This window comes from Heterodontus francisci, chromosome 10 (assembly GCF_036365525.1).
Source record: "Heterodontus francisci isolate sHetFra1 chromosome 10, sHetFra1.hap1, whole genome shotgun sequence".
In the NCBI taxonomy this organism is placed as follows: domain Eukaryota; kingdom Metazoa; phylum Chordata; class Chondrichthyes; order Heterodontiformes; family Heterodontidae; genus Heterodontus; species Heterodontus francisci.
Genome location: NC_090380.1, coordinates 108,012,927 through 108,033,282, shown reverse-complemented (window position 1 = coordinate 108,033,282; position 20,356 = coordinate 108,012,927). Strand labels below are relative to the sequence as shown.

The 20,356-nt window shown below is 41.5% G+C and overlaps 1 protein-coding gene across 2 annotated transcripts in view; it reads right to left on the bottom strand.

Annotated features, from left to right (window-relative positions):
- Window positions 1–20,356, bottom strand: part of LOC137374710 (amyloid-beta precursor protein-like) — a 201,636-nt gene that overhangs the window by 38,810 nt on the left and 142,470 nt on the right. Inside the window, exon 7 of one of the 2 annotated variants that reach the window (XM_068041250.1) lies at window positions 13,037–13,204. The exons of the other annotated variant lie outside the window; for it this stretch is intronic. Coding sequence (XP_067897351.1) covers window positions 13,037–13,204 — 168 coding nt within the window. The remainder of the gene's footprint in view (window positions 1–13,036; window positions 13,205–20,356) is intronic. 2 annotated transcript variants of the gene reach the window in all.

Genomic DNA, 20,356 nt, shown 5'->3' with positions numbered 1-20,356 from the left:
TTCCCTTCTAGAATAGAAACAGGAAGCCAAATTTCATCAAAGAGGCAGACTTTGCGCAGTGTGCATTCAGTGGAGCCCGCAGACAAAATAGTCTCACACCACTTCATTTCACTTGAATTACAAAGTAAATAACTGGGCTTTTCACTCAAAAATACCGTTACACAAACTTATTCATTTTGAATAACCAAGAAAAGACACTTCAGCAATTTTACCATGACTTGAGCGTCTCCCAAACAAATTGGTCTGGTGCTCTCTCTCATTGGGGAAAATCAAATTTGAAAGAGGAGATCGACCAGCCACACTCAAGGTAATTTGGGTTTATGATATTGTTTCTGCTGTGGATGAGTGCAGTTCAAAATGTCACTATTTTGTGGAGAGCATACTTCAAGAGAATATGCAACTTCACTATTTGCTAGCCATAATGCTATTAAAAACAGCGCTGCGGCAGTACATTGGAATACCATGAAGCTCCCAGTAACAATGGTGCTGAGAAACATCTCATAGTATGCTGAAAGAAAGGAGGTCACCTCTTACATATTTAACAATCATATTAGTAAAAACCTTGCCGCAGGGAGTCTTGCTCTTTTAAAAAAAAAAAGACCCTCAAAATCATCACTTTTAATGGGGACTAGAATCAATTGCTGATAAAGGAGACATGCATACTGTGAAGCCCATGCATCTCAGTTAACATTTAAGTGAGGATATAATTAAAACATTGCAATGTTAAAATTTATTTGTATTTGGTTTTGGGCTCTGTTTACTGTCGACATCTAGGTGCTTGCCATTTATAAATTTTAAAAAAATGAGTGACTTATGTTACTTCAGAGCTCCATAAGAAACCACCAGTCTGGGACTGAAGTCACATGTGGACCAGGTGACAGGTTCCCTTTCGTGAAAGACATTAGCTGAATTTTTGTAACAACCCATCAACCTTCAGACATTTGTTTTCTGGTGCCATCCCATAAATAACAAGATTTATTTAATTTCATTTCACAAATTACCGTGGTGGGATTTGAACACTCAAGGCTGAATTTTATTAACGCATTGTGTTCCACGGCGGCACGCTGTGAAAGCGGTGGCCTTCAGATATGGAAGTGCCGCTGATATTAAGCACGGAGGCTAATTTAAATGGAGGGGGCACAGCGCCGCCCCGATGATGTTGAGGGGGTGGCTGTTGCATCCCCGGCAAAGACGTCCACCGCCACCATACAGGCGCCATTTTTAAAGGGCTTCAAGCCCTTCAGGATATATCTAAATATTTAAAGCTGCCGGTGAGCTTAAAATTAATGGACGTTTAATGTAACATTGAATCCCCTATACCACTCTCCATTCAGTCCTAAACACACAAATTGACCTATACCCCCTAAAATACACTTTTTGAAATTCTGAACTACCCCCCCCCCCACTTTAGTATCTTTGACCCTCAACCCCTTCCACCATCCCCACAACCAATAGGAATAGTTTTCCCCGCTCCCCACTTTTTCTGCCCCGATAGGTTCATTCCTTCCCTCTCCCCACCAGTCTCTCACCTCGGAGTTCCAAAGTGCAGGTTGTGGCCAGTTAGCCATAAAATCAGCATGGAACAGCCGGTGGAAGCAGGTAAGTTCATTTTCAATGTGGCTCATTTCGATATTTGAATGAAGGCCCTGCCGCCTTGCGGTGGGGGCGGGGCCACACCGAGGCCTCGCCGCCACCGCTAATGTCTGATGGGGCCTTCTTGGTGTCGTGGGTTGTGGCGGGCTGCTCCTGGTAGCATTTTATAGGCCTCCCCGCCACGATGTCGAGGGACTGGTAAAATTCAGCCCACAATCTCTGGATTATTAGTTCAATATCATAATCTCTGCACTACTATACTGGAGTCAGCATGTTGAAAGTCTCCAAAACATTAGGGTATGGAGAAAATGCAGTTGAGATACAGATCAGCCATGATCTAAACACAATGGTAGAATAGGTTTGAGCGGCGGAATGGTCTACCCCTGGTTCCAAGCGAATCTCACTACCCAATATTGTGCCACCGGAACTTCAATCTGGTTGCAAACTTTTATTAGGGGTGAAAAGCATAATTGATTGAACAAGGAATCTGAATGCTTTGAAAACCTATTAGGAAATGAGGTTCAAAGATCTGATAAACATAACATTTTTAAGGGGTGCACTTATTCTTATTCATTCATCCCGCTTCATTATGGTCACAAGACTAATCCAATCCAAGTCAAGCCTAAAAAGCACAGCCAATTCTCCTGAGAAAGAGAATATTGTGAAACAATTATAAATGACGAGGGAAATATGGAACCATTCTCACGTAACAAAATGTAAAATATGAAAACTGACTATTGACCAAATGCAGTACTGAAAATATTCAAATTTTTTTTTTGGTGGGGGAAGGGGTGGTGGTTGGTGGCAAGAACTTTGGACCAGCTGCAACGTGCCAATTTTAAAGCCAATACAAAAAAGTTATTGAACAAGATGTACAAACTCTGTCGAGTTGTTCATTTGCAACATGTAATCTTGAGAATGCCAGAGAAGCCAAATCCTCAAATGATTAGCTGAAAGATTAGCGATGCATGAAATTACTTTACTTCAATTTAGTCACTCTTGTCATATCGACATTTTTCTTCCAAACTGACCAAGATGCTTACTTTATCCGGATTGCAGACTGAAGGATGGAGTAATCCGGTTGGCGGGTTCTAACGTTATTTAAACTGCCATGCAAATAGAACTAAACCTTGACCTTTTGAAATACACTCAAAGAACTTCGTAATTCACTCGGGGTCTTCATTTCTGAGTCATCAGATCTTTCTCACTTGGAATAAATTCTGCACTCCTGGAGTTAAATAGAAATCTTACCACTCTGCAGAGTTTTAATTCTCATTGTATATTCTTTATTTGCTGTGCGAATGTTTGGCTATTGTACAGGGCAGTTATGGATCATACAAGCTAAGAATCTGAACTTTCCCTGGATGATTCCCTGTGGAGAAAAACACTGGTGCAAATGTAATGGCAAAATGGCTTGCTTCTCTGCTTTATATGATGAAGGTTCTGTATTACAGAGGAAAGTTAATGTTCTCAATGTTATGAGGAGGAAGAGATTTTGTCCCCCCAATTTTCTCCTTTTCTTGTCCTCTCCCGAAAACTTACTGCACCTACTGTGCATTTGCAGAGGTCTATGGTAACGCCAAATGGAACTTCTGGCAGACAATGTCAGAACTTGTATTAAAGGGAATTAAGATTATAAATACTAGGGCCCTCTCCTATGCTCAGATGCTGGTACTGAGCTACTTTAAAAAAAGTATTGGAGACTCCAGGATCAATCTCTGGTGTGTGATCAGTCACCTCCAGCACAACTACGGAGCCTCGCTGATTGAACTTAGGACTGCTGAGCAAGGTGCCAGGGATTTGATGGTTGCGAGCATCTATGGAATTGTAACCATGAGTCCTTATCTTCAGGAGAGGACAAGAAAAGGAGAACATTCTCTTCCTTTGCAAAAACATTAACAAATGAGAACACTTACTTTCCTCTGCGATGCAGAACCATAATCATGTAATAGCACAAAAAAGCCATTTCGCCCATTATGTCACCCCCAGTGTTTTTCTCCACAAGTCGAGTTGCAAAAAAAGGTTTTGGATTGGGGGAGAGCGAATTTTAGTAAAATAAGGTAGGATCTGGCCAAGGTAGACTGGAAAGTGTTACTTGTCGGGAAATCTACAGAAGAGCAGTGGGGGGGGGGGGGGATTTAATAAGGAAATGGGGAGGGTACAGGCCCAACATGTTCCCTCTAGGGTAATATGTAGGAGCAACAAGCCCAGAGAACCATGGATAACCAGAAACATTCAGGGTACGATGAGAAGGAAAAGAGAGGCTTTTAGCATATACAAGGAGAGCAAATCAATGGAAGCATTAGTGGAATAAAGAAAGTGTAGGATGGAGCTTAAGAAAGCAATTAGGAGAGCAAAGAGGGGATATGAGAAAGCTCTGGCTGGTAAAAGTAGGGAAAATCCCAAGATATTCTATAAGTATATCAATGGGAAGAGGATAACCAGGGAAAGAGTAGGACCCATTAGGGACCAAGGGGGAAATTTGTGGGTGGAGCCAGAGGACATTGGTAGGGTGTTGAATGAATACTTCACATCTGTCTTCACCCAAGAGAATGAGGATGTAGATATGGAACTCAGAGAGAGAGACGGCGAGGTTCTTGAGCAAATTGTCTCAGGGAGTGACAAGGTATCGGAGGTTTTGGCAGGTTTAAAAGTGGACAAATCTCCAGGTCCGGACGATTTGTGTCCCAGGATGCTGTGGGAGGCGAGGGTGGAGATTGCAGGGACTCTGACCCAAATTTTTAATTCCTCTGTGGCCACGGGGGAGGTGCCAGAGGACTGGAGAACAGCTAATGTGGTCCCACTATTTAAGAAAGGTTGTAGAGATAAGCCAGGGAACTACAGACCAGTGAGTCTCACGTCAGTGGTAGGGAAACTATTGGAGAAAATTCTGAAGGAGAGAATCTATCTCCACTTGGAGAGGCAAAATTTGATTAGGAATAGTCAGCATGGCTTTGTCAGAGGGAGGTCATGCCTAACAAATTTGATTGAATTTTTCGAGCATGTGACCAGGTGTGTAGATGAGGGTAGTGCAGTTGATGTAGTTTACATGGATTTCAGCAAAGCCTTTGACAAGGTCCCACATGGGAGACTTATCAAGAAAGCAAATGCACATGGGATACAAGGTAACTTGATAAGGTGGATTCAACATTGGCTTAGCTGTAGGAGAGAGAGAGTGATGACAGACGGCTGTTTTAGTGACTGGAAGCCAGTGTCCAGTGGCGTACCACAGGGATCTGTGCTGGGTCCCCTATTGTTTGTCATTTATTTCAACGACATAGATGACTATGTGGGGGGTAGGATGACACAAAGATTGGCCGAGTGGTTAACAGTGAGGTGGAGTGTCTTAGGTTACAGGAAGATATAGACGGGATGGTCAAATGGGCAGAAAAGTGGCAGATGGCATTTAACGCTGAAAAGTGTGAGGTGATGCACTTTGGAAGGAGTAATGTGACACGGAAGTATTCAATGAATGACCTGACAATGGGAAGTTCCGAGGAACAAAGGGACCTTGGCGTGTTTGTCCATAGATCTCTGAAGGCAGAAGGGCAGGTTAATAGGGTGGTGAAAAAGGCATATGGGACACTTACCTTGATCAATCGAGGCATAGATTGCAAAAGCAGGGAAGTCATGTTGGAGTTGAACAGAACTTTGGTAAGGTCACAGCTGGAGTACTGTGTGCAATTCTGGTCGCCACATTATAGGAAGGATGTGATTGCATTGGAGGGGGTGCAGAGGCAATTCACCAGGATGTTGCCTGGGATGGAACATTTAGACTATGAAGAGGGGTTGGATAGGCTTGGGTTGTTTTCGCTTGAGCAGAGAAGACTGAGGGGTGACCTGATCGAGGTGTACAAGATTATGAGGGGCATGGACAGGGAGGATAGGGAGCAGCTGTTCCCCTTAGTTGAAGGGTCAGTTACAAGGGGTCACAAGTTTAAGGTGAGGGGGCGAGAGGTTTAAGGAGGACTTGAGGAAGAACTTTTTTACCCAAAGGGTGGTGACTGTCTGGAATGCCCTGCCTGGGAGGGTGGTAGAAGCAGGTTGCCTCACATCCATTAAAAAGTACCTGGATGAGCACTTGGCATGTCATAACATTCAAGGCTATGGGCCAAGTGTTGGCAAATGGGATTAGGTAGACAGGTCAGGTGTTTTAATGCATCGGTGCAGACTCGATGGGCCGAAGGGCCTCTTCTGCACTGTATTATTCTGTGATTCTGTGATAATCGCAGTTTCTTGCTCACTCCCCATATCCTTTAATATTTTTTTTTTCAAGCACTATTTAATTCTATCTGCAGCTGATGACATCCCCAAGGATCAGCGCGCAGATGAGGAAAAGAAGCAGGTCAAGGATAGATCCTTGAGGAGACTCCAGAAATAATCATGCAGAGGCAGATAGAGAAGCTATTGCTAGACATGATCTGGTTAAAATTGGGATAGATAAGACTGGAACCAAATGAGACCAATTCCACGGCTCTAGATAACAGGCAAGAGGCATTGAAAGAGGATGTTGGGTCAACTGTGTCAAAGGCTGCAGAGGATTCCATCCCCCCCCACCCCGCTATTTGTTCATTGGATGGGAGTGTCACTGGCTTATTGCTCATCCCATTGTCATTTATAAGTTTGGTTAGGGCCGTTTCGGTGCTAGGTCAGAAAGCTACCACATTTCTAAAGTTCTATCAAACAAAAATCAAGTCGGATTACCTCTGCAGTGATGAAAATGTGCTAGATGGGCTGAATGACCTTTTATCATGCCCAAGTATTTAAATTAAACAGACTAATTAAGAGTTCTAAAATTAGCATCTGAATTCAGTCTCCAGTTGTTAATGTATTTATAAGGAAAAACTGGGCTAAGCATAACGCAGTACCTTTCTAAGCAGAGATTGTTCAGTAGCCTGTGAAACGAGAAAAAAGTAAACTGAAGTAGATACTTTCTGAAATGAAAGAGAGAATACAGTCTTCTGTTGTCTGTTCAAAGGAAGGTAAGTTAAAACTGCCATCTAGGCATGTATAGATTAAGTTTTTAAAATTACATCCTGTCCTTGAATGAAGTGATTACCATATTCACTCGGAATGCGGCCGATAGCATCACGTTACTTAAACTCAGGAATTTCATGATTAAACCACCCAGACAGATACATGTAATTCAATCAAAATTCTTTATGCTACTTAAAAGTTCATGGGCAGTCCTTCTTCTTGAAGATTTTCTGTGTTCAAATGATAAGAATACTAGTGCAGGGCAATGGAACTGTCCCATTCTTGGAAACTGTGTGATAGGCTTTCAAAGCTCTCTGCTCGCTCACACAACAACAGACCTTAATACAAACCACCTGCCACTGCCACAGTGCGGCACCTTGGTTTCTCAACCACGAACCTTGCAGACCCTCAATCTACTAAATTCTAGCCTGTTTTACTTGTAGGTCCATGCTCACAAGGAGCAGAGTTCACACAGCTCATGTTAGTACCACTGGTGAAAAAGACCGTCATCTCATTTGGCTAGATTCAGATCAAGCTCCCAGTTGGCACTATGTGCCAATTCATTCCACCACCTGATTGAATTGAAAGAAATTTCCTCAGTGGGGCAAAGAGTTGAAGAGGTGAAACACACAAGCCATCTACTGTAAAATATTCTTATACCGTGTTTGCGGCTTACATATTTCCATGATCAGTGAGATCTGCAACTATATTCATTGTGTTTAATTCTACCTTAAGGCAGCCACATTGAGGGTATTAGATTGCTATATACCTATACATCAGAAACAGGCACCAGAATGTTAGCACAAGTAGTTGAGGTAACTGAAAATCTGATATGCCTCAACCTGCAATATAATATATAGATATATCACTGACTATTTCACCATGCAAAATCTCAGTAAGATTATTACAATGTTACTATTCGGTTAAATTTAGCTCACAAAGGATTAAAATCTCCTCACAGCAACGCAAGACATGGTAAGAGGAAAGAATGCTCGAGACATTGAAGCTTTATGAACATGCCAGCAAATACTCTCACATTAGAGACTGGAGCGTCTTATTCATTTGTGATCAGCAGAATGTTTCTAGAAACCCCTATATTGGGTGGGGAGGTGTATGGGGTGGGATGGGATGGGTGGTGGTGGTGGCAATGCTAGTCAGTTTATACTGGCAGCCCTACCAGTCAACCTCTCAACAGAGAGGAGGGCCAGGGATCAAGCTACTGACTACCTGACAAGCCAGGGAACAAAAGAGCAAGGGAACACATGGCCCAGTTCAGTTCTAGAAAGTCTGCGACATATACCGACAAGGGCAAGTCCCCCCCCACCCCCTCCCATTTTTAAGATAAGTCCGAAATTTTAAATTATTTCACTAATAGCATGCTATGTTGTTGTCTACACTAGAAAGGTTAGAGTTAAGCCAAAAAGTGAGGTGAGATTCACTGTTACTTTGTATACTCACTTTAATAATAGTAAAATAAACCATTGGTTGGCTTGCATTCAGTTTTGAGTCAGTGAAGTATGAATCAGTATTAATTTGGACAAAAGGAGAAACAAGTGGGGGCATGTGTGGAAGCATCATATCCAATTCATTTATCTCTCTCTCTGCGCCCCCCCAACCCCGAACAGTTGCTTATCGCGGGAGCGGTGGTTTCTGATTTGTGGTTTTCAGGAATATGGAAAGGAGTGTTAATGAGCATTAGATAAAGATCGGAGCTTAGAAATCTAATTCAGCTGTGAAATTGACATGATTTTTATTTTAAAGTCCGTCTGGTCAGAAAGAAGCAGCCAATGGGAAATTTCTCAGCCCTGAAATTACCAGTCACGGACCCCAAAAATTTTTTTCACCACGGAAACTGGTGTCTGTGTATGGACACGTTGACTCCTGGCGAGGATGAGGAAAGGCAAGGTACAGTTTACATCCACGGGCTGGATGGAAACCTTTGGCGGGCCAGATCCTGGCTCGCAGGCCATATGTTGTGCAGCTATGAACTAAACAGTGGACAGTAAAAGTAAACTTTTGATCGCAAGGCTTGCAGGACCTGCTTATGAAAGAGACTGGTGCTGTTGACCCTGGGGAAATATTTAGAATAGGCCTGAAATTCGCCTAAAAATGCAAAGCCAGCTTAAAAGCCAACTATAACTGCATTGGGGTACTATTAAAACACTTAAGCACATCCAAATTTATCAAGTAGTTTACTGGGTCTCTTCTTTCTTTTTTCCCTATTCAAGATGTTTTTTCTTGTCCGAGGAAGTCAGTGCTCCTAAATCATGGTCAGATTCTTACGTAAAAATTTTCTTTGCTCTACCATTTCCTTGAATCTCTTCCTACACAACAAAAGTGAAAGTACACCAAACATGGAAAACATAGTGTTTACATTTTGTTAGTGTTTACCTTTTGTTAAATATTAATGGTATTGGATTGGTACACCTGGTTTGAAACTTAAGTATGTCATTAACCTCCCCAAAGGGCATTTCCCTATTGGTTTCGACACACTGCAAAACTGCAGGCTGCGATGCTTTGATTACATCCCTATGAAGGATGCACACATCCTGCTTGTTCTTTGCTATCCGTTGTAATGACCTCGTTTCAAAAACCACTAAGACCAGTTAACAGACCAGGACATGTTCTCATACTCTATAATTTATACATTTTCCTTCCTTTCACTTGTATGTATATACATTTTCATAGGAAATAGCAGATTTCTGTGATCATGGCAGCATCGAATACATTGTAGTTAAAGATCAGTCTTTGAAGTTACTGAGGTCCACATATTCAGGTCTACAGAATGGAAACATATTTCATCTCTCCTAATATTGAAAGGAACTATGACAAAAAAAGAGAGCGTTCATCTTGTTAGGTAGAAGAAAAGCCTACTCAGACCATCACACGCACAGTAATCTCTGATCATAAATTAGTCTAGTTAAAACCTCTCTTTTTAATGGGAATGGGAATTTTAAATTCTAGATAAAATATCTGTATGTGGTCCCCTAGGGTCCATCGTAGGGATCTATGTTGTGCATGAAAATAAAAAGGTTGGATACCCCTGCTTTATGTAGTTTGCATGATGTTTTTGCCTCTGTAATTTTATTACTACATAAAACTGAATAGTTTAACCAGTTTAAAATGATCTAACGGCAAACATTTTCCACCGTCTAAATAGACAGGCGATGCAGTGGGCATCCCACTAACCTTCAGCTAACAATTTGCTATGCGTGACAAATTATTAGCCTTGGGTTATACTAATTCAGTGCCCACAAGACAGTAAATTCAACATGGACAATAAAAGACAGCAGATTCAGTTTGAAGCTTAGGAGAGAAAGGGAAAGGACAGATCAGATATTTCACACAGAGGTGGTGCGCATTTGGAATGGATTTCCCAGGGAGACCAAGGCATAGATCAGGGGCTGGATTTTTATCAGTGTGCTGCGCTCCTCAGCAGCGCGCTGTGAAAGTGGCGGCCTTCCGACATAGAAGTGCTGCCGCTGAGCCCCCGTGATATTACACGCGGGGGCTCAATTAAATCGAGGGGGCAGAGTGGCCGCCCCGATGACATAGAAGGGGTGGCCACAGCATCCCCAGCAACAGCGTCCGGCGCCACTGTGCAGGCGCCATTTCTAAAAGGCTTCCAGCCCTTAGATTACATTTTAAAGGCATTTTACATTTAACTGGTTTTTAATAAATAATTGGAAGATGGAGGCCCTTTCCCAACACCCCCAATGGTCTTTTATTGCCCTTTATTCTGAAAAGTTATTTCATTGCCGACCCGAACTTTCACTCCCAACCTTCTCACATTTGCCCTTCAACCCCTTCCCACCACCCCCACAGCCAATAAAAAGTGTTTTCTCCGTTCCCCCATCCCTCCCGCCCTGAAAATTCTATCCCTCCCCATTTACCACCAATTTCTCGCCTCAGAACTCCGTATGGGTTGCATTCGGCGGCTGTAAAAATCAACGTGGGACGGCTGCCACGAGCAGGTACGTTCATTTGCATCTAATTTTTGTTAATTTAAATATTTAGATGAAGGCCCTGCCGCCAAGTGGCAGTGGGGCCGCACCCAGGTCCCCCCGCTGCCGGTAATACGCGGCAGGCCCTTCTCGACGACCCCGTTTCCGTCCCCCACCCACCCACTGGCTAAAGCCTGGCTTGGGTACAAAATTAAAATCCGACCCGGGCCCGACCTGACAACAGCCAACCCGAATCCGACCCAGGCCCAAGGTCTTTAATTTTTTTCAATGCCTGGGTAACCTGAAAACAACAAACATATTGATGAAGCAGAAAAAAATCGTACATTAAAACGGAAGCAATACGAAACGAAAGAGTACAGTCAAGCTCAACCCAAGCCGAGCCTAAACGCTGGATGCAAAATACAGACCCGACCCCGACACATGTAGTCGGGTTTGGGTCAGGTCGCCAGGCTTTACCCCCCGCCACGACCCATGGCGTCGAGGGGCTGGTAATATTCAACCCCAGGAATTTTAGGAGTATGTCAGACAGACATTGAGAGAGAAAATCAGTTGAGGGATACAGAGTGTGAACTGTGTTTTCTGTATTTGAACTCGGTTATCTTTTCCGATCCTGTATGCTCATAAGTCTCTCGGAGATGTGATTTTTTTTTTGGTGCCAATGACAATGACTATTACCAAGGAAAGTGCTGGAGAAAGCACCAACCATAACTAGAAACACGGACTCTGAGGACTAGTCAGATTCATTTACAGCATCGAAGGTGCCGATTTGGCCCATCAAATCCATGCCGGCTCTCTGCAAAGCAATCCAGTCAGTCCCACTCCCCTGCTTGATCCCCTTAGCCCTGCAAGTTTATTTCTTTCAAGTGCCTACCCATTTTCCTTTTGAAAGCATAGTTTGTTTCTGCTTCCACCACTCTCGCCGGCAGCGAGTTCCAGGTAATTACCACTCACTGTGTTTAAAAAGTACAAACATAGAAAACTTTAAAGCTGTCATTTAATGCAGCATGTGTGGTCTCCCAAAAAATGCCTAAATGTCCACCGTTATATTTCCCCAGTGACCCCCCTCCAGTATAAATCCACACTAATCTTCAACTGAATGGAACCCAAGCAAAGCAGACAAAACTTAGCCTCCATTCCAGATCAAACTCAGTGAGATAGGTTCACAAACATATTACTTCAAGGAATCTACAGCGACTAGTTGGACCCTGCATACTTTAAAACCAAGGTGTTAGCTATTTATTTTATTCAACATATTGATGATTGCTCATATTCGAAGCTAAGAAATTTTCTTCCAATTCTGGGGTTGTCATCAAGAAACTAGAAGAATCTGAGGTGCTGCACATAGCACTTTTGGATGGCTGGTTGAAATACCTATTTTTAGTACATTTTGGAAAAGAATTCAAGATCAGAATGAAGAGGTGGGTGAAAATGAAGAGACATTATGAAGCTGTACTGCAAGTAAGTGTCGAGAGACAGATGATAAAGTAAATCATCCCAAGTTCTCAGCCTCTTACTTATAGAGTGGAACACTTTAAAATAATACACATATGCTTAAATACAGCACAAAACTCTTCAGCATGGTTTAAAAGGAGTATAAATTTCATCTGGTCATTGACAGGAACGGCTAGTTTCACAACACAATTTCATTGGTTTACATGCCACCACTCCATGCTGTAAATTCTGATCAATTGGCCACCTAATCAAAGCTAGTCACTGCAACCAAACTTTGCTCTTCAAGCAGAGACAAATTCTCCCACTGCAAATATTAAAATAGCTCGCATATTACTTTTTTATTCATTTTTGGGAATGTGAGCATTGCTGGCAAGGCCAGCATTTATTGCCCTTGAGAAAGTGGTGGCGAGCAGCCTTCTTGAACCACTGCAGTCCTTATGGTGTAGTAACACCCACAGTACTGTTAGGAAGGGAGTTCCAGGATTTGACCCAGTGACAGTGAAGGAACGGTGATATAGTCCCACGTCAGTAAGGTGTGGGGCTTTGGAGGGGAACTTGCAGGCGGTGGTGTTCCCATGCATCTGCTGCCCTTGTCCTCTAGGTGGTAGACATCATGGGTTTGAAAGGTGCTGACAAAGGAGCTTTGGCGAGCTGCTGCAGTGCATTTTGTAGATGGTACACACTGCTGCCACTGGAGTACGTACATTACCTCAATTCTTGTGTTTCATATCTCAATGTACATTACTTTGAGGAGATAAAGCAAACCTTTACTAATATAGTACAAACTTTGAAGGTCGCAAGGCAAACCCCAAGCTTAAGGAAGCAACAAGCTTACTTTACAGTTCAAAACGAAGTTCGGAATATACAGAGCAGTTAGTGCACAGCAAGTTAAGGGGATAGGAAGAAAACAGATGAAGAGTATCACTAAAGCAGGAGTTAAGTTGGCAAACTGTGGCACTCGCCCTACAGCTAGACAGCAAAAAAACTGGTTGAGGTTTTCAGTGCAGAGCGACACACTGAGGCTGCAACCAGCTGGAGGGTTCACTTACTGACACTGTTACAGACGGCCAAACAGTACTCTTCGGAGGCAAAGTTGTTTCTGTTTCCTCCGCAGCCTCCATAAATGAACTGTGCACATTTTCCTTCACTGATGTCAAAGTACCACCGAGGTATCATAGCTTGACAAGGCCCAGTTTCTGCTTGCTCAGAGCAAACTTCTGAATATGAAAGATGCAAGGGTTTTAGTCAGTGGAGAAAAACAAGTTTACAACAAATAAAAACTACATCTCTTGTATGCCTCAGAACCTTAGCAATTCAAGCAATTTCACTTTAGAAACCTTGATACATCAATTCCATTTCCGATATCTAATATTTTACTACCTTTTAAAATAATTTTGATTGAATCCTTTGTAAGATGTGGTGCTTTAAAATTTACTATGGTCGTGGTTCAGTGGTCAATGAAATGACAGGATAATGGTGCCCAAAGAAAATCTCCTGAGAAGCTAAGACAGGGATGAGTGGCTCAATGGGTTAGAACATGTAATGCTTTTGCTACTAGAACTCTTGTTTAAATCCGACGCAAAGTCAATGAAATTCTCGGTTCTGGCTGTCGCATGGGCTGTATGTAAAGAGTTTGGGGCTTCTCCTAAGCTAGATGCGTGGACATGGTTTCACAAGACAAATACTAAATGGCATTATATTAGCAGCTTCAGTGAGCACCCAAACTGGTACAGAAAACTGATAGATCACATTGATATAGTAATAAGTGCTGAGAGTTTTGGCACAGTAAAAGGAGCTAGCCTAGGATGGGGCCCGTGTTCAGAGTGGAAAACAGGCCCATTCCTTCTCATGGATATCTCTCAAGTACAACACTGCCACAAAATCAAAACAGAAGAAATTAGGAATTCAGAACTTGGGACCAACCATGTTCGCAAAGTCTCCATTCTACCAGAACGTAGCATCGTCCCATCCTTAAAACTAATTTCCTTTCCACTCTTCACAAAATCTTCTTTCCACTTTCTCTCATGTCATGCAAAAGCAACATCTCTTGCTGGGATATGGAAGCACAGATTCCATCAGATCTCCACTACTTTACTGAAGTGCCCACTGATTTAGTGTGAGCCCAGATAGTGAATGGCATCAGACTATTCAACTTCAGACGCCATCACAGTCGAGCTAAAACTTATTCTCGTCTGGAATACACTTTCCAGTAGGTGTCACTGCAGAAACTTAAACTGAGGCTGATTGTAGACCCATTCCCCAGAACAAGGATAAGAGCAAATATAGCACAGCAATTAATTCCCAGCTGAGATCAGCTTACTCCTCACCAAGAATCAAACCTGAAGCCTGTACACCTGTATTGCTTAGTTTTAGACTGATTGGCTCCTTTACCCACAAGGCATTTGGGACAACCACCAAGACTTTGGAGTAGAATCGTTGTGGGACTTCCCGATTTCCCAGTGTTTCTGAAGTTACGTGGAGAGAATCCACGTTGGAAATAACTTTTAGTTCTAATACATTCTTACATAATTTGTGACCTTTATGGGTTGACTAATTACAACTGTATCTGAAAGCACAGATTGGAACATAACTGCTTGAGGATTTTTATTTGACTTCACAAAGTCTCTAAAATTGACTAAAAGCAAAATACTGCAGATACTGGAAATCTGAAATAAAAATAGGAAATGCTAGAAATACTCAGCTGGTGTGGTAGCATCTGTGGAGAGAGAAGCAGAGTTAACGTTTCAGGTCAGTGACCTTTCATCAGAACTGGCAAAGGTTGGAAACATTTCTAACCTTTCCAAGTTCTGATGAAAGGTCACTGACCTGAAATGTTAACTCTGCTTCTCTCTCCACAGATGTTGCCAGACTTGCTGAGTATTTCTAGCATTTCTTGTTTTTATTACCCTAAAATTGACAGTAAGGAATTGGTTTTAGCAGAGCAGTGCAGATTTCCTGCTGGTACTAGTTGAAGAACTGAATACTCCAACTGCTTCAGCCAACAAGCCAATTTTAATGAGCTTTGCTTGAAATGTTCCAGCAAGAATGTCATGTTCCCTTCCATCAGTTACAGTCTGCCTTTGGCAGACTATGCTTCTCCAAAAACCACACCAGCGTTGCACATTAACAAGTGGAAGGCTCAGGCAAGTGAAAGGTAAAGCCTGCAGGCAGCATCTTGAACAATCTTATTCAAGGAGGTTTGAGCCTGCCAGTATGTTGACGATTATTCTACTATCACATCATGTGTCCCTTCAGAGGTATACAAGCTGAGCAATTGAATCCAGATTAATTTCTGATCCATTCATAAAATCAACAGTTTAATGTCGGGTTAGGGAAAATAGACATTCATATGTTTCTCAATTGAATATTTTCCCCACAATTTTCTCTACACAAAAAACTCACATTGGTGTTTAGTCCCACATGTGCTGGCCATCATGACACTCCAGAAGTATTTCATTAGCTGCAAAGATATTTGGGATGTCCTGTGTTTGCGAATGGTGCTATAGAAATGCAAGTTTTACTTTTTTTAAATCTTAACATAGAATATATAGTATAGAAACAGGCCATTCAGCCTAACCAATCCAGCATTTATGCTCCACTTCAGACTCCTCCCACCCATCCTCATCATCTCTAGCATAACCATCTATTGCCTTCTCCCTCAAATGAATCTATACTATTTGCATCAATCACTCCCTGTGGTGGCGACCTCCACATTCTTATCACTCTGAATAAATTTCTTCCGAATTCCCCATTTCATTTCTTGGCGACTATATTATTTTGCTCTTCCCCACAAGCAGAAACACACTATCCACACTTTCAAAACCTTTCATAATTTTAAAGACCTCTATTAGGTAATTCAAGAGAAAAGAGACCCAGCCTTTTCATCCTTTCTGATAGGTATAACCTCAGTTCTGGCATCATCCTTGTAAATCTTTCTTGCACCCTCTCCAGTATCATTTTGATAAATATGGCAACCAGTACTGCACATCAGTACTCCAAGTGTGGTCTAACCAAGGTTCAGTACAAGTTTAGCATAAATTCTTAAACTTTCAATTCCATCCTTCTAGAAATAAACCCCAGTGCTTGGTGCTTTTGTTATGGCTTTAATGACCTGCATCACTGCTTTGTGATTTGTATTCCCAGATCCCTCTACTCCTGTAGTTCATTTTTCTCAAAAAAATGCAACACGCTTGTGCTTATTGTATTGAAATTAATTTGCCAATTCTGCAAGTTTATTAACATCGTCTTGCCATTTGTTCTTGTTGTCCCCAGTGTTGGTTATCCCTTCCAATTTTATGCTGGCTGCAAATTTACCAGTTGTGTTTTTGATTCTGAAGTCTAACCAGTTAATATAAATGATCCTTGTGGGACTTCATTTCCCAACTTTTGCCAGTCTGAATAGCTACTTTTTAACCCCTACTCTCAGTTTTCTGCCGTTCAGCCAGCCGGCTATCCATTCTGCTACTACTCCTCCGACTCCGCATGCTCCGAACCTATTCATTAGTCTGTTATGCGGTACCTCATCCAAGGCCTTTTGGAAATTTAGGTATATTTTATCTACTGCACTACCCTTGTCTATGCTGTCTGTTATCTCTTCAAAGAATTCAATGAAGTTGGTCAAGAAAGACTTTCCCTTTTGAAATCCATGCTTACTAAGTCATTTTAATACTTTTAGTTTCTCAATGTTTTTCTATTTTCTCCTTTAGTTCATTCCATTATGTTTTCTAATACCAATGCTAAGCTGACTAGCCTGTAGTTCCCTGGACATGTTTTATCTCCCTTAAATACAGGTGCAATGTCAGTTAACTACCAGTTCTCTGGCACTATACCTTTTTTCTAATTATTAAATATGTGCAACAGTTTCTCTACTATCTTTTCCATAGATTCTTTTAGAATCACTGAATGCAATCCATCTGGACCAGGGGTCTTACCCTCTTGACTTTAGCTAGTCTAGTTAATATTTTCCTCTATTTTAAATGTGGTTACATCATTTCTAATCTCATTTCCCGAAGCCATATCCACTTGATCCTTCTCGCTGGTAAATACTAAAGCAAATAATTATTTAATATTTCTGCCATTGGGCTATTGCTGCCTGCAATTTTAACCCGACCATCCTAATGGTCCTAATCCTATCCTGACTTTCTTTTCTTTAAATTATGTATCTGGAGAATATTTTACTATCTGTTTTACATTCTTTGTTAAATTAAATTTATAGTCCCTCTTTGCCTTCCTAATTGTGTTTTTTTAAAAACTTCTCTTCTGATCTCTTCATATTCTCCCTCATCATGCTCTCCCCTGCTGTCCGTGTATTTACTATATGTCCTTTTCCTTGCCCTCGATTTTCCCCTCTGTCTTTTATTTACCCATGGCATCTCATTAGAGTTTTGTTTGTTCTTGTTTCTTTAGCAGAATATATTTTTCCTGGTATCTGTTGAATACCGTATGAACGTTTTCCATTACTGTTGCACATCATTGTTTGCCAATATTTCTCACTTTATTTTCCCAAGCTCTATTTTCAGCCCCACAAAAATCAGCTTTTCTCCAGCTTATATTGTTCTCAATTATCCTAAACTGCACATCATAGTCACTAGATATTTCCTTTTACTTCTCTTATCTGCTCTGCTTCATTCCCCATTGCCCAGTCCAATAGTGAATACTCCCTTGTCAGGCTTCTTACATACTAGGTTAGAAAGGAATCCTATACACATTCCCTTATCCCCTTTACCTACCTCTCTGGTCAATTAATTTTGGGGTAGTTGAAATACTCATGATTATTATTCTATGTTGGTTACTCATCTCCACAATTTGTTTGCCTATTTCACCCTCCCTTGCCTTTCCACTATTGGGACAAGTTGCATTAGGGTGATTGATTTAAAAAAAAAACCTCATCTTTATACTCCTATTAAGGGCGGCACAGTGGCGCAGTGGTTAGCACCGCAGCCTCACAGCTCCAGTGACCCGGGTTCGATTCTGGGTACTACCTGTGTGGAGTTTGCAAGTTCTCCCTGTGACCGCATGGGTTTCCGCCAGGTGCTCTGGTTTCCTCCCACAGCCAAAGACTTGCAGGTTGATAGGTAAATTGGCCATTGTAAAATTGCCCCTAGTGTAGGTAGGTGGTAGGGGAATTGAGGGGATGTGGTAGGGAATATGGGATTAATGTAGGATTAGTATAAATGGGTGGTTGATGGTCGGCACAGACTCGGTGGACCGAAGGGCCTTTTTCAGTGCTGTATCTCTAAATAAATCAATAAATTTATCCACATGGATTCTATTTCTGTCTCACTGATGGTTGTGTTACTTTTTTCTATTGCCATTGTTATCTTTAATAAATACAGCTATTCCACTTCTCCCTTTTCTCCGGATACCTTAATCTTTACATGCATGCCTCAACAGCTGGGCTAGAGATTATCCACAGATGTGTACTGTGCAGCAGGAGTCAATGGATATCAAATCAGGAGTAGCAGCCCCCATCACCTTGCCAAGAGCCTAGAATATCAACATTGATCACAATACAACAAACTCAAACCTTTTAAAGCAGCAGACTGATGACATGGAATCTTGGTCCTTCCAGTTCCAAATCTGTATGGGCTACTTTCACATTGGGCTGTGCAGTTACCAACTATATGATTAGAGGAACTTCTCTGAGATTACATATCACAATGGACAAACCAGGCAAGGGCCAACTTGGATTTTTAAAATTCCAATCCGTTCCTTTTTTCAAAAAAAAAAACAGGTTTCATTTAACAGAGACCAAACTCAGCTGTTACTTTAGACAAAGTTGGGAGACTAAAATTCTTATTATCGCTGCTTCGACATTTTCCATCTTGAAACTATTTTCATTTGATAAAACAAAGAAAGAAGAATAATCTGATTTTCAATGGTTATCATCTTGGCTCAAGTACAACACAGGCAGGGGTGGGAATGAAAACCACCAGATCCTGTTGAACGTATTCAATAAATTTTAACGCTGCTTTCTGCCACTAGCTGGAGTTCGAATAGTAATACAGCTTACTGAAGAGCTTTACAAGCAATATTACAGCATGAGATAACCACTCAAAAATTACACAAGAATCTGAGCATTTAGTCAGGTTATGGGCTTGAAAAAGACAATTTCTCACAAAAATAGTGTTCACACTTACCATGACAACTTTTTGAGAAGCTTGCAACAGGTAAAGTGTTCAGCTAAATGAATTAACAGTCACACAATAGATCTGGATATGTGGTCAATTCAGTAAAGTAACAACCAGAATCAAGCAAGGAACTCATTCTGATCTAGTGCTTCACAGTTGTTCTTTCTATATGGCCTTTTCTTGTGTTTTTGTATCTTCAGTTATTACTGGTTCGATCCTTTTTTGTAAAGGGAGTGAAATTTTTGATGTTTCACTGATCACCAAAAGGCCTCAGAGCAGAGATCAAGCATCTGGCAGAATTGTACACAATGAGCAGAAATGTCGCAAACAGGTTTTAAATCTTTTTACCAGTCAAGTAATAAAACATTTAGCTATCTGTTTTATTCATCATCAGTCTCTCCACTGTAGAGATAAGCACGTGATGCGTGTGGTCTGGCTGGTGCAGTTGATGCACCAGCATGGTTTAAAGATCGAAAGAGAGCTAAGAAAAAAAATTGATTGTATCTAACTCAAGCTACAAAAGTGGCTCGTCGATACACAAGGCATTCCCCAAGTGTATTTATTGATACGCATTCCTTCACATAAGGTTACAGATATTAGATAAATGGTAGATTGTTGAATGAGGAAGTTATACCTCCTGCATCAACAAAAATTAAAACCCGATAGCAATCTTCTGACATCACACGGTGCATCATGTGCAAAGTCACAGATCCTGCTGTGAACGGTTTAATAATCTAAGTTAAATCTGCTGCTGAATTTGGAAGTTTGTTTTTTCATAGAATCATACAGTACAGGAGGCCATTCACCCAATCATTACTGTGCCAGCTCTTTGAGGGCTCTGCCCAATTTAGTTCCACAACCCAGCTTTTCCCTATGATCTTGCAAATTAGTCTTCAAGTGCATGTCAAATTACCTTTTAAAAGTTAAGGAATCTGCTTCCACCACCCTTTTACAGGAAATGCATTCCAGATCTCAACAACCCTCTGTTTAAAGAAATTTCTCACATCACCTCTAGCTCTTTTGCCAATTATTTTAAGTTTATGACCGTTGGTTCCTGACCCACTTGCCACAGGAAATAGTTTCTCCCGACTTGCTCTATCAAAACCCATGATTTTGAATACCTCTATTAGGTCTCCATTAATCTTCTCTCATCTAAGGAGAACAATCCCAGTCTCTCCAATCTCTCTGCATAACTGAATCCCCCCCTCATCCCCGGTTATCATTATGGGACACCTCCTC